This window comes from Stegostoma tigrinum, chromosome 22 (genome assembly GCF_030684315.1).
Source record: "Stegostoma tigrinum isolate sSteTig4 chromosome 22, sSteTig4.hap1, whole genome shotgun sequence".
In the NCBI taxonomy this organism is placed as follows: domain Eukaryota; kingdom Metazoa; phylum Chordata; class Chondrichthyes; order Orectolobiformes; family Stegostomatidae; genus Stegostoma; species Stegostoma tigrinum.
This window is the reverse complement of record NC_081375.1, coordinates 49,901,503-49,916,112: the sequence shown is the minus strand read 5'-3', so window position 1 is coordinate 49,916,112 and position 14,610 is coordinate 49,901,503. Positions and strand designations below refer to the sequence as shown.

The window sequence follows — 14,610 nt, the reverse complement described above, 5'->3', positions numbered from 1 at the left end:
CCTGGCAGGAAACAACACAATTGGATCAGTTTCACAGCCTGTTCAACAAACTGCAGTCAAGGATGGCTGTATTAATCTGGACGGTGATTAGCCAATCCTACCAGGCTGCTGCCTTGGTTGTTCATTGCTGCAAACCTTCGGAGTTTTGAATGTATCGTTTCCTTACCGGGTTTTGTGATAGTCTGTTGCTGTGTCCATGTCTTGATGTTTCCTTAACTCCTTGCCCCCTTACGTGGTTCGAGCGGATGAGCATGTTGGTCATCTTACTGAATTGTGTCACCCTGGGAATGTTCCAACCCTGTGAAGACAATACCTGTGACTCGGAGCGCTGCAAAATTCTACAGGTGAGCTCTCTTTGTTTCACTCTGAGCTACAAATGCTGAACATGACTGTGGTTGGCTATATCTCTGAGGGGTCAGTAGGATCTGAAGCACCCCTCCCTTGCTGTGAGATGCATCTTAAGAAGTTGAAATTCCTCCAAATGCTCACCCCTCGCAATCAACTAATCAGACCGTGTGCTCAAAGTTCAAGGGACGTCTCGTTGAACAACGATAGTGTCCCTGTCTCTGAGCTGGAAGCACATGCTTCAAGCCCCACCTCAGGATATGATAGCCCCGAAAGGTGTGCTCATAACATGAACCCAAAAATCCTTCCAACACCCACCCAGGGGGATCCGAGAAAGCCAGGAAAGATTCCTGATCAGGGTGTGGTCACAGAAACATTGCAGCCTCTGCACTCACTAACACTTTCAAACTACACTATGCACGTAAAAAAGGCACATGCTTCCATAGCAACTCAACCCATGAGTGATCTATAACACTTACAATTCAAACCTCAACAGATCGCAGAGCAGAGTTACTAACCACATGTTGGCTACAAGTTAAACTGTGTTACATTTAAACTTCCAGTGGTAGTAAAACAATGTTTTCTTAGTTTAGTCCTTCTATACCAATCTGTTCAGCCTGCTTGTGAGATACGTCCTTTCTATGAATGCCTGGCTGATCTCCAAGGAAAGATAATGCACTTAAATCTCTGGAAGAAACGTTTCTGCCGCTGTAGAGGAGAGGAAAAACCTGATTTGATTGACTTTATAATAATCTATTGTTTCTTTGAAGAGTCTTTGTTTTCACTGCCTGAATAATATTTACACAAGATGAAGCTATCGGAAGTGGAGAACAGTTTCCAGTAATGATGTTAAGGATGACTCTGTTGGATTGATCGTTTAGCAGAACCGGAAGCTGGCAGAGGTGAACAGAACACATGCAGAGACAGGAAAAAGAGAATGGGCCGTGATAGGGTGGCATTATTAAATGACAAAAGGAATAATGGGCAAGGAAAATTGGCAAAAGTCAGGATTGATGAATTAGATCTGATTCTGGACGAGAAAACAAAATGACTACTATGTGGCACGTTGATCCACCACCATCAATATATTGGGGAAGTCACAGAGTGGGATTTGAAAACCAAAAGACAATTCTCCTCTCTGCTGCAAAAAAGCACATCCACTGAGGTTTCAGAACTTTAAAAAGAAGTGCATTTGAAATGCAAACCATGAGATTAACAGTGAGTAGATTGTTTTCATCAGAGACAGTTTTGACATAAATTGGAAGCCTTGTACATCCCCTCAAAGGTTAAGCAGCCATGAAGTATTTGAAAGCCATTATATTTTCATTTCATCCCTATTAGCATACAGATAGTCTGTTAGTGCCTGTGTATAAGTGGTACAAGCTAATATCTGCATATGTCAGATATACCTGTTCACACATATTAAAATTAATGAGTGATCAGACAGCAATAAAGGAATACAACTGCATTAGTGTTCACAATTTATCCCAATTTCCTGATTAATACAAATAATGTTGTAATTGTGGGGAGTGAGGCCTATATTCATGGAACATAGAACATGGAACATAGAATAGTTCAGCACAGTACAGGCCCTTCAGCCCACAATGTTGTGCCGACCTATTATCCGACTAAGATCAAACTACCCTGCATGCCCTACATTTTACTATCCTCCATGTGCCTATCCAAGGCCACCTTAAAAGTCTCTAAAGTATCTGACTCCACCAGCACTGCTGGCAATGCATTCCACACACCTACCACTCTCTGTGTAAAGAGCCTACCTCTGACATCTCCTCTATACCTTCCACCAATCACCATTAAATTATGCCCCCTCATAATAGTCATTATTTCCCGGGGAGAAAGAGTATCCATTCTACCTATGCCTCCCATCATCTTGTACACCTTTATCAAGTCACCTCTCATCCTTCTTCGCTTCAGTGAAAAAAGCCCTAGCTCCCTCAACCTTTCCTGATAAGTCCTGCCCTCCAGTCCAGGTTGCATCCTAGTAAATCTCCTCTGCACCCTTTCTAAAGCTTCCACATCTTTCCTATAATGAGGTGACCAGTGCTGAACACAATATTCCAAGTGTGGTCTAACCAGGGTTTTATAGAACTGCAGCATAACACCACAGCTCTTAAACTCAATTCCCCCGCAAATGAAAGCAACACACCATACACTTTCTTTACGATCCTAAAACTTGGGCAGCAACTTTGAGGGATCTATAGACGTGGACCACAAGATCCCTCTGTTCCTCCACCCTGCCAAGAATCCTGCCATTAACCCTGTATTTGGCATTCGAATTTGACCTTCCAGAATGAATCATTTCACACTTCTCTGGGTTGAATTCCATCTGCCACTTCTTTACCCAGATCAATATCCTGTCAAAATCCCATTGCAACCTACAACAGCCCTCCACGCTGTCCACATCTCCACCAACCTTCGTGTCATCGGCAAACTTACTAACCCACCCTTCCACTTCCTCATCCAAGCCATTTATAAAGTGGAGGGCATCACCAACCAATAAATTCAAAAGTATGGCATGACTAAGATTGGTCTCAGCTGGCTACAGATTGTAACAGAAATGGTGATGGTGGTTAGACCAGTCAGGAACATTATAGCTTTGAGGTCCTGGAGAGGTATGAGTTTCCGCATTGAATTTTCAATGTGGGGACGTGCAAATGAGCACAGTGGTGGAAAACACGCAGAAAATTCAGAGGAATATGGTGGTAAATACCAAAAGATCACATCTGCTAACAACCACTGAGCTCTCAAGGTCTCTTTTGGCAACGCTACCTCACGCAGGCAATACCTGGGCTCCTGTTCCCACCTCCTGAATTTTCTGTCCTGAATTTGTTCATGTTGAGCTGTTTGGTTTTACCTCTGCATTTGATTACCTGACACTGAAACCATGATACAAGGCCATTTCTGTATAATATGTAGAATGGGCTTGCAATGACATGTTTTAGCACCATCTTGGAAACGGAACTGGCATGATCACTTCTGTTTATCAGTTCTTCACTGATTCTTTCAAAATTACTATCACTGCTTCATAGGTCACCCTTGTGAATTTAAGCACCCTGGCATTTAACTCATTTGTCCTTCAGGATACATTCATGCTCAATTTCTTTAGCCTGACCTAGAATTTCTCTGTGACTTTGACCAAGGTCCTGGAGCATGCTAGCTGTTGGACAGTACATTGTTTATATCTTAACTGATCACTATCTCTTGAAATCAAGTATTTAATACATTTAGCCTTCTACTTACCCTGCCAAATAAGTCCTTGGGATTCCTGCTTAACCTCTTGCTATTGACCTGCATTGTGCAATGTGTCAGGGCTCATGTGAAATCTCATATTAAACGTTTTGTCAGAAAAAGTGATGATAATAAATTTGAATTTAGTGTTAAGTTAAAAAGGAACATGTTCCAGGTCCAAACAAGAATCTTAAACAGAGACAAAACTACATACAAATCTATGAGGAAACAGTGGCTAAGATTTGATTAAAAAAACAGAAATTGTGCAAACAGGCAGAGGGAAAGCATTAAAAACAATTCAAAATGTTCAACAAAAATGCATTCTACTTAAAATCAAAAACGAAAGCTAGAAATATCCATCCATTGCTTACTCAGGAGGTTAGCTATAATATTGGATTCGAAGAAAAAAACTTTAATGTGGCAGAGAAAGGCAGCAAGTTTAAGGATTGGGAATTTTGTAAAAAAAAATGCGATGGCCACCAAAAAGTTCATAAAAGGAGACAAAAATGGAAAATGAGTGTAAATCCTCCAAAATTATAAATATAGACTGCAAGAACCCCGGGGAACAAACCATCCAGACCTGGCAACTTAACCACTTTCAAGGATTCCAACTCCTCTGACAATATTTCACACCGCTCCTCTTGAATTAAATTATCCATATCACCCCCTTCCTTTGTGAATACAGAGATAAAAAAAATTTAAAATTTTTCCCATATCCTCTTCATCTTCACTCAAGTTCCATTCTTCATCTCTGAGGGTCCCACTTTTCCATTAACTAAATTTTCGCTCTTTATAGATCAGTAAAACATCTTTGAGGTTTCCTTTATCTTGCTTGCCAATATTTTTTCACACCCTCTCTTCAATTTCCTAATTTCTTTTTATTTTTCACTGGATCGCTGTACTCCTCGAGGCAATCTGTTTTTTTAGTTTTTTTGAGGCTAAGTGATTGGACAACGAAGCAACAGATGGAGTGTAAAGCGAGGAAGTGTGAGAATATTCATTTGATCATAAGAATAGAAAAGTAATATTTTGTCTGTGAATGTTGTAAATGTTGATGGCTCGTGCACTCAACAAGATGCACGGAAACTGGTATGCCTATACTACATGCAAATCGAAAAGTACAATTCTTTTAGGTCTCTGTTGTGTAGGGTATGGTGTACAAGCGTTCAGGGCATTGGTGAGGTTACTCCTGGAATGCTGTGTGGAGTTTTGGGTATGTTTTTTAATATTAGCATCAGAGTTGGTACAATGAACATTCACTATAATGGTCACTGGGACGTGGAGGTTGTCCTATGATGTGAGGCAGGGTAAATTGGGACCACATTCTCAGGAGCTTAGGAGAAAAGAGAGATGAACTCATTGAAATATAATAATTCTGAGGGAGCTAACTGAGCGTTTATTTCTCCCTGGCTGGGAAATAGATTCCCTACAGTGTGGGAGCAAACCATTCAGCCCACACAGACCTTCAGAAGAGCATCCCACCCAATTCCTCTAACATCACATTTCCCATGGCTAATCCACCTAGCCTGCATGTCACTGAACACTATGGGCAATTTAGTATGACCAATCCACCCTAACCTGCACATCTTTGGACTGTGGGAGGAAACCAGAGCACCCGGAGGAACCCCATGTGGACACAGGGAGAATGTGCAAACTCCACACAGACAGTTGCCCGAGGGTGGAATCAAACCCGGGTTCCTGGGGCTGCAAGGCAGCAGTGCTAACCATTGAGGCACCATGCCACTCCATCTAGGACATGACGCACAGTCTCAGGATAAAGAGCCGATCATTTAGAACTGAGATAAGGAGAAATCTTTTCACCTAAAGGATATGAATCTTTGGAACCCTCTACCCCAGAAGATTGTTGATACTGTCTCATTCACGCTGAAATAGAGAGATTTTGGAGCTTGGAGAATGAAGGGATTTGGGGAGCAGGTAAGAAAGTGGACTTGAAGATAGATCAACCATGCTCATATCAAATGGCAGGGCAAGCTTGAAAGATAATAAACTCTAAATTCCTGATCCTATTTCATAGGTTCTTGCATTTCTCTAAATCATTGGTCTTCAGTACAATCATCAGTCCAAAGATGTGCAGGCTAGGTGGATCAGCCATGCTAAATTGCCCATAGTGTTCAGGGGTGTGTGAGTTATAGGGGGATGGGTCTGGGTGGGATGCTTCAAGGGGCGGTGTGGACTTGTTGGGCTGAAGGACCTGTTTCCACACTGTAGGGAATCTAATCTAATCTAATCTTCATCACAAAACGCGGCACATAACAAAGGTAAGTGGCGTACCCATGTGTCCATTCTTTATATATCGGCAAAGATAGCGAGTATTGTTAGGCTATTTAGCCTCAAGGGTCACTGTGGCTGAGCATTCTCCAACAGTCACTGTTTGATGGTCTTCTCAAGTGAGAAGTGAACACTGATGATAAAAACCAGACCTTGCAGAGCTGCAAGGTCTCAGATCTGCTCTCTGCTGAGTCCATAGAACTGTAGAGGTTTTACAACAGTCTGTTGATAGCCATGTGACTAGGAAGGAAACTGTCAAACTCCTGATGACTGTAAAGGGCATAAAGTGAGCAAGGATCACACCACCTGACTTCATTCCCTATCTTCGCTCATCTGCTGCCGAAACCCCTCAACCTGCCTTTGTTTACTCTATTCCTATGCACTCCTTATTGGCCTCCCAATTTTTACAGTCCGTAAAACTGAGGTTTTCTGAAGCTCTGCTGCTTGTGTCTTAACTTAAAGCATGTCCCATTCCCCTGTCACCCCTGATTCATGCAATTTCTTAATTTCAAAGTTCTCATCCTTGTTTCCAAATCTTTTCATGGCCTACCTCCTGCAACCTTCCAAGATATCTGAGCTCCCTTCATCCTGTCTGTTATGCATTCTCATCACAGTAGCTCTACCAATGGGTGGCTGTGCCTTCAACAGCCCAAGGTCCAAAATCGAGAGTTAACTGCCTTCACCCCTCTGCGCCTGTACCACACTTTCTCCCCTGTGATGTACCTTGAAACCTACCTTTTTGATGAAGCTTTTGCTCATCTGACCTTCTACCTGCTTAAGAGGCTCAGTGTCATGGTGTACTTTATAATATTCCTGTAAAATGTTGTAGCAGTTTGAAACAGCACTCTGTATGTGGGTGTTCACTTGTAACTGAGGTACAGAGAAACACGAGTAGATGAAACTATAAGCAGTAGCAGCCAGAAGGCATGGACCAGTTGTTTCAGAAATGGTCTGTGTCATTTGATTGTAGATCGTTACATTTCGGTCTGTCCCTAGATTTTCTCAAGTTCCGAGAACCCACAGTAGCCACCATTCTCACAGTGCCTTGGAACGTTTCATTCCATCAAAACTGCTATATAAATAATATTGATGACATTGGACAAGATTAGGCTTATCAATGCTGCCATTTTTTTGTTGAAATTTACAACAGAAGAATGGTCACCTCAGTTAGGCATCAGAAATTAGATTCCAGAATGCAATGGCGTAAAATGAAGCCAATTACCCCTTTGTGACAAGTCCACCATTCGATAAAATCATAACTGGTCACAACTCGGCTTTCCTGTCTCCTCCCTCGCAATACTTGACACCATCACCGATGATAAACTTCTCTAGCCCAACCCTGAATAAATTTAAAATCCTCAAATCCACTGCCATCTCGGGGAGAGAATTCCACATTCTCATGACCCTCTGAGAACAAGAGAAATCCCATGTCTACGTATAAAGGGAGATCCCTAGCTCTTCAATTATATTCCCCAGTTTTAGTCTTTCAGTAGTGAAGTATCAAACTCTGGTAACGATTCTGCACAGGTAAGAGAGTCTTTCAAAGGCTAGAGATAATGGGAACTGCAGATGCTGCAGAATCTGAGATAATGAAGTGTGGAGCTGGATGAACACAGCAGGCCAAGCAGCATCTTAGAAGCACAAAAGCTGACGTTTCGGGCCTATGCCCGAAAGGTCAGCTTTTGTGCTCCCAAGATGCTGCTTAGCCTGCTGTGTTCATCCAGCTCCACGTTTCTTTCAAAGGCTAGGTTGCTTTTCAAAGAGATGAAGTCTAAAGCTCCTTCTCTTATTTTACCAAACCGGGGTAAGCTTGTAGAATCTGACAGGACACATTCTTGGAGATTTCAAAACCTGAACTCCCACATCTACCTCTGCCACACAGTTAAAAAGCCCGTGTCCCCTCATCATCCAAAATTCCTTTTATCCCAAATGAATGAATGTGTTTAAAAGTAAATGAAAAAGATATTTAAATTTATTTCAATGTTCTTTATAATTCTATGTCCTTTAATCTTGCCTGGGTGTGGGCATCACATTTGCTGCTCAACCCGAATTGTCCCTGAACTAATTGGATCTTTGGGTCATTTCATAGCTCTTTTAAGAGGTGACATCATTCATGTCTGTCTGGAGTCAGATGCAGGCCAGATTGGGTAAGATTTCCATCCCTAAAGGGCATTCAATACTTCGATGCGCTTTTGCAACAATCAACACATGATCACCATTACACTAGCTTCCAACTTCAGATTTTAAAGAATCCACATTTCACCCTTTGTCATGGTGGGATTTGAAATCACGCTCCTAGAAATTATCCTGGGGCTCTGAATTAGTAACCCAGTGATCTTTCTGCTGTGCATTAACATCCCCTCCTCCTATGTGCTTGCTGAAAGCATCATCTCAGGATTAATCTGTAATTCTTGGTAATTCAGTGAGTAGTCTTTACAGATTGGCAAAGTAGAATCCGGTACATTAACCCCAATCTTTGCACAGGTTCATTAATGCAAGCCATTTATAGCCCCTCATTCGCTTCAGCATTAAAGACAGATGTGAGGCTTTTTTTAACGGCATGTTGAAATTAACAATCATTTCCTAACCATCAAGTTTCAGCAAAGGCTGTATTTTTTCAAATTAGTTTATCTTATGCAACATTAAAAACGCAATATTTGCTGGAATGATCTGTGAAAGGCTTTTTTTTAAAAATGCACATGCTGTTCACACTTCACTCTGTCAATCATCGCAGTCAAGGGAATGTCAGAAGCTGAGGTTTAATAATATTAAAAGAGACTTTTTTTTTATTAGATTTAAGACAGGTTGCACTTCCCCAGCAGGCACAGTTAATCCTGTAGGCTTTTGTCTTTGCTTGAATCACTAATCACAGAGCTGAACGATGCCTTTTAGCCCAACATGTTTACCCTTAGTTCTATTACCTAATGGCAATCTCCTACATTTTCCCCCATACTCTTGTATACTACTTCGATCCAAATGATCATCCAATGTCTCCATGAATCCTCGATTGATCCTGTATTCACAGCATTCCCAAGCAGTGCATTCCCTACACTAACAGGGTGCCGAGTGATAAAGATTTTCTTCACATTACCTTCGCTTCTTTTGTGCATTATTTTAAACCTATGCTCCTTTTGTTCCTTTTATGAGCAGGCATGGTTTCTCCCTATCTAGACTATCCAGCCCACTCAATGTTCCTCATTCAAATCTCCTCTCAGCCTTTTCCTCTCCGAGCAGAACCGTCCCAGCTGAAGGCTATCCTCATAACTGAAGCTTCTCATTCCTGGAACCGTTCTTGTAAATTGTACTGCACTGCCTCCAATACATTCACATCTTTCCTATAATGGGGCACTCACCATTGTACACAATACTCAGGCAGGGGTCTAACAAATGTCCTATGCAAGTTCAACATCACCTCCTTCTTCTTGTATTCCGTGCCCCTAATGAAAAAAGCCAAGGACACTTCTCATTTTATTAGGTGCTCCCTTCAACTGTCTTTCTACCTGCAGTGATCTGTGCACACATACGCCCAGGTCTGTCTGCTCCTGTGCCCCCTTTTGAATTATACTCCTTATTGTATATGGTATTTCAGTTTGTCTTGCAAAGTGCATCACCTCACATTTCTCTGCTTTAAACTTCATCTGCCACCTACCTGCCCATTTCCCCAACTTGTCAATGTCCTTTGTGAAGAAATCATCAAAGAAATAACTGGCATTCAAGATCTCCAAGTTCTCACTGGCCAAATGGAACTACCAGTGGGTGCATCCTATACACAAACATTGGTGACGTAACTTTCCCCAGAACAATCACATAGCAAGCAGATACTGCCAGATGCATGATCAAGCTTACACCCCAGCCAATTGACAGCCATCCTAATTTATACCTGTCCTATATGGAGCTGCCTGTAGTGATTTCCAACCACCCAATGGAAACAAACTGCCCAAGGTATACGCACCAGCTTTTGTCCCTGGTGTCATCGGTTGTTTAGTGATTTGAGGATGGCATCTTGATATCTTTCTGCCATGACTGGCCTGGCTGATTATCGATTCACAAGTTGTTAGACTCACAGGAAATGGCTTACTGTGAGGTAGTAGGACCCAGATTTCCTTTTGCTCCCTTTCACACTCTGATATCGCTCTGTTTCAACCTTAAGATGTTGTGGCTCAGAGCTTGATGCAGGTTGATGAGCAAGTTGTCTATATTTTGAATGATTGGTAACGAGCTCCTCCCAGACATTATTATCAATGCTACTACATTTCAAGGAGAGTTCCTCAGTGACCGCGGCTGTTCATCTGAAAGATCAACTGCCCCCTGGCTGAAAACCTTTTCGAACTCAGTTACCCCTGAACCAAAACCAACATGGCCAACACAGAGATAACAAGGTGTAGAGCTGGATGATCACAGCAGGCCAGGCAACACCAGAGGAGCAGGAAAGCTGATGTTTCAGGCCTAGACCCTTCTTCAGAAATTTCTGAAGAAGGGTCTAGGCCCGAAACGTCAGCCTTCCCGCTCCTCTGATGCTGCTTGGCCTCTGCGATGTTCATATAGCTCTCCAACTTGTTATCTCAGATTCTCCAGCATCTGAAGTTCTTATTATCTCTGGCCAACATAGAGAAGCAGGATTGCCAGTTCATGAATGACTGCAGTATCATTTCTCATTCTTGTTAAGGGCCAGACCAGACCCTCTCACAAAACCCTAACTTTTTTTAAAAGGCAAATGTAATGCCCCAGATGCAATGCAACTGGTCAAACGACTCGACATTAGGCAAAGCACAATTTAAACACTATACAAACACCAACAAAAGAAAGAGGAATTTAGAAGTAACATAACTCTACTGGAAAACTTAACAGAATAATGGATACAGTAACTATTATGAATTAACTGTACCAATATAGTAGCATCCCATAAACACACCCCTTGGCAAAAGGGGAAAGTCAGACACAGACTCTCACATGCAGTTCTCCAATCCAGGAGGAAAATAACATCGAGAAAATTCTGAGATGTAGCAGCCAGAAGACATTCAAACCTCAATAGCGCCTGCTTAAAGCTAAACCTAAAAATTAAAAATAAAACAGAAAACCTGATCTGAGAACTGGCCACACCCAGGCTGCTTCCATTGTTCCAACTTTAACAAAGACCCAAGGCCTCACAAGTTGTTTACTTTCTTAGACACAGCTCTGCACCTCTGCCTTACAACCTCACTTCAAAAAAAACCAGGACAAAATACCTTATTAAAGTGACATCATTGTCGTGTTCTGCATTGGAGGTACGAGGCACTCTCATCATCTTCAGTTCCACAAAAATAAATTTGGCTTGTTGTTCAATTTTGTTTCAGGAAGCCAATGACAGCTCAGACCTGGTCAGCCATATCTTCCAACCTGCTGTATGTGTCGAAGGAGGCATACTGTAATATGATACATATTTCTGCATTGATTCATTCCTATCATAGCTAACAAACATCCGAATGACATCACTGATTGTATCCTGAGGTAACAAGGTGTAGAGCTGGATGAACACAGCGGGCCAAGCAGCATCAGAGGAGCAGGAAAGCTGACGTTTCGGGTCTGGACGTTTCTTCAGAAATGGGGGAGAGGAAGGAGGTTCTGAAATAAATAGGGAGAGAGGGAGGGGCGGATAGAAGATGGATAAAGGAGAAGATAGGGTGAAAGGAGACAGACAGGTCAAAGAGGTGGACTTTTATCTATCTTATATCTGCCTCCTCCCTCTCCCCCTATTTATTTCAGAATCCCCTCCCCCTCCCCCATTTCTGAAGAAGGGTCCAGACCCGAAACGTCAGCTTTCCTGCTCCTCTGAAGCTGCTTGGCCTGCTGTGTTCATCCACTTTACACTTTGTTATCTCAGATTCTCCAGCATCTGCAGTTCCTACTATCACTGACTGTATCCTGGTCAACTTATCCCTTTTGAATTTGACCTCACCCAGTTTGCCCCTGCCTGAATTAACCCCCATCCAATTAACTCCCTTTGATCCCCCCCTCTGTCCAATTAAACTGCTTGATTTATATTTACCCAATTTACACCCAACGGACTTACTCCTGGTCAAATTACACCTCCCCGTTTCCACAAATGCCATTTACACGCTCCTGATATATTGGCAGCCACCCTATCCCACCCATTTTACACAGACCCCATTTATACCCCGTCCTGTTCCACACCTGTTTCAATGCAAATCGATACACTCTCCTTCCCGATTTAACCTCACCCCCAGTGATACTCCATCATTAACTTGCACACTGCCTCCCCTCACCAGCAGCTTCCCCCAGTCCTTGCAGTGTTCCGGGACCCACCAATGATCCTTGGCCTCAGGCGATGACAAACCAGCTGCAGGCATTTCCTTCCTGGAAATGAATCTCTTCAATGGACCTACTGATCTCTCACTACCCTGTCTGCGGGGTCGTTGAACTGATGAAAGCCTCCCACTGCCCAGTAAAGGGAGTGAGTCCAGCCATCGCCATAGGAAGGGCAATGGGCCTCCTGCTGGCTCTCCAACGTGCGTCTGAGAGCACCATAAACTCTATTAAATAGAGCCCAGGTTTAGGATACAGATCATCCACATTCTAAGTGACTTACAGCATTGGCTTGAGAGTAGAATGGCCTTCCCCGGTTCCTGCCTTCCAGCAATGCAGCGCTCAGATGGACCAAAGATCCTACAGGATCAGGAGACTTTCCAATGGATGGATCTTAATCATTTTCCACCGTGGCTACATTTTGTGACAAGTTGCTCACAGGGCTTGAGAGATAAGGAGATGAACAGATGTCAGATTCCAGACCGAATGGCTGACAGTTGCACCGTCAATTAACAGTGTAAATAATTTATCTTTTCTATTAGTTGCCGCCTGATAGGTCCTCTGTGATGCAGTCCCACGACATCGTCTTTTTTTATCGTAGTGGATAGTCACAGCTGAAAGTCCCTGCTCCAGCCTCCACTTAACACACTGACACTCTGCTCCTCCTGTTTTTCAGGGCTTCGACGATTTCATCTTTGCATTCTTCGCTGTGGAGATGATTGCCAAGATGATTGCGCTGGGCATCTTTGGCCCGAAATGTTACCTCGGTGACACGTGGAACCGCCTCGACTTTTTCATTGTTATTGCCGGGTAAGTTCTCTGAGCTGATTGGATTTTGTCTGTTGCTGCCTTGTCCATTGAACGTCTGCCGAATGCAGCAGCGTTATGGTGCGGTCCATTAAAATTCCTTCGTCGGTCTGTACTGTTCTGGTTAAACGTCCTGCTGTCATTTTGTTGGCTCATTGCCGCACGCACACTTCCAAGGCAAATTCATCAGGTCAGATTGTGAAAGATGATGCTGCCCCCAAGATAGTGATAAATTTATGTGACAGCATACAAACAAGTTCACTCCCAAGCCATCTCTCGGGAAGCCTTAACTCCAGTTTGCACTTTAACTGCCACACCACTAGGCAATTGTACAAGGCACAAAGTCTATCGCTGCTGACCATCAGTTATAAATGCAGACCGGAGAAAGTGCACAAATGTACTGTTTGGCATTAAAGTCATCCCCTGTTTAAACTCAACTCGCTCCGATGATTCATCAACTCTACTTACTTAACGATCAAAGCTAACCTCCAAGTTTGCAGTTAGTTTTAGTTAAGGGAGCTAATTTGTCTGAGCCTGTTGATTAGATTAGATTAGATTCCCTACAGTGTGGAAACAGGCCCTTCGGCCCAACAAGTCCACGCCGCCCCTTGAAGAATCCCACCTAGACCCAACCCCCTATAACTCACTCACCCCTGAACACTACGGGCAATTTTAGTATGGTCAACCCACCCAGCCAGCACATCTTTGGACTGTGGGAGGAAACCAGAGCACCTGGAGGAAACCCACGCAGACACGGGGAGAATGTGCAAACTCCACACAGACAGTCGCCCGAGGCTGGAATCGAACCTGGGTCCCTGGCCCTGTGAGGCTACAGTGCTTGAGAGTAGAATGGCCTTCCCCCAGTTCCTGCCTTCCAGCAGTGTTACGCTCAGATGTCAGATTAACTTGGTAAATATTGCTCTCCCCTCTTACACCTTGTTGAATTTTCTTCAAAAAGTAGTTTATTGGTTGTAAAGCATTTTTGGAATGGTCCAAGTGTGTTATAATGAGAATGGATGTGTTAACAATGTATACCATGATACAACAGAGGCCTGTGGCCACATGCAATAGCCTGTGAAGAAAGGATTCTTGAGTAGATTTGTAGCTCAGGTTGTGCATTGTTGCGGTTGGTTCGCCAAGCTGGTTCGTTAGTCCGCACGTGTTTCATTACCCTCCTGGGCAACATCAAAGGATTGTACAATCTCTGCTGAGAAATGGTGAGCTTGCAGAGAACTGTGGTCTGGACAATTACAAGCCAAATACTGCAGGTGCTGGAGATCTGTGAAAAAGAAAATGCTGAAAGTGCTGGAGAAACTCAGCAGATCAGGCAGCATCCATAGACAGACAGTGAGTTAATGTTACAAGTCTAGAATGACTCTTCTTCTGAACCCTGCATTTCTTTAGCAGTTTACATGTCAGACCGGTAAGTCTCACGTCTGTCGTCTGCAAGGTGTTAGAAAGGATTCTGAGGGATAAGATTTATGACCATCTGGAAGAGCATGGCTTGATCAAATACAGTCAACACGGCTTTGTGAGGGGTAGGTCATGCCTTACAAACCTTATCGAGTTTTTTGAGGATGTGACTAGTAAGGTTGATGAGGGTCAAGCTGTGGATGT

The 14,610-nt window shown here is 43.1% G+C and overlaps 1 protein-coding gene across 1 annotated transcript in view; it reads left to right on the top strand.

Annotated features, from left to right (window-relative positions):
• The first annotated feature begins 206 nt into the window (after nucleotides 1–206).
• The window catches only part of cacna1g (calcium channel, voltage-dependent, T type, alpha 1G subunit), a 465,891-nt gene continuing 451,487 nt past the window's right edge, over nucleotides 207–14,610 (top strand). Inside the window, exons 1-2 of the mRNA XM_048554900.2 lie at nucleotides 207–344; nucleotides 12,863–12,996. Of these exons, the coding sequence (XP_048410857.1) occupies nucleotides 246–344; nucleotides 12,863–12,996 (233 nt within the window). The 5' untranslated portion in view covers nucleotides 207–245. The remainder of the gene's footprint in view (nucleotides 345–12,862; nucleotides 12,997–14,610) is intronic.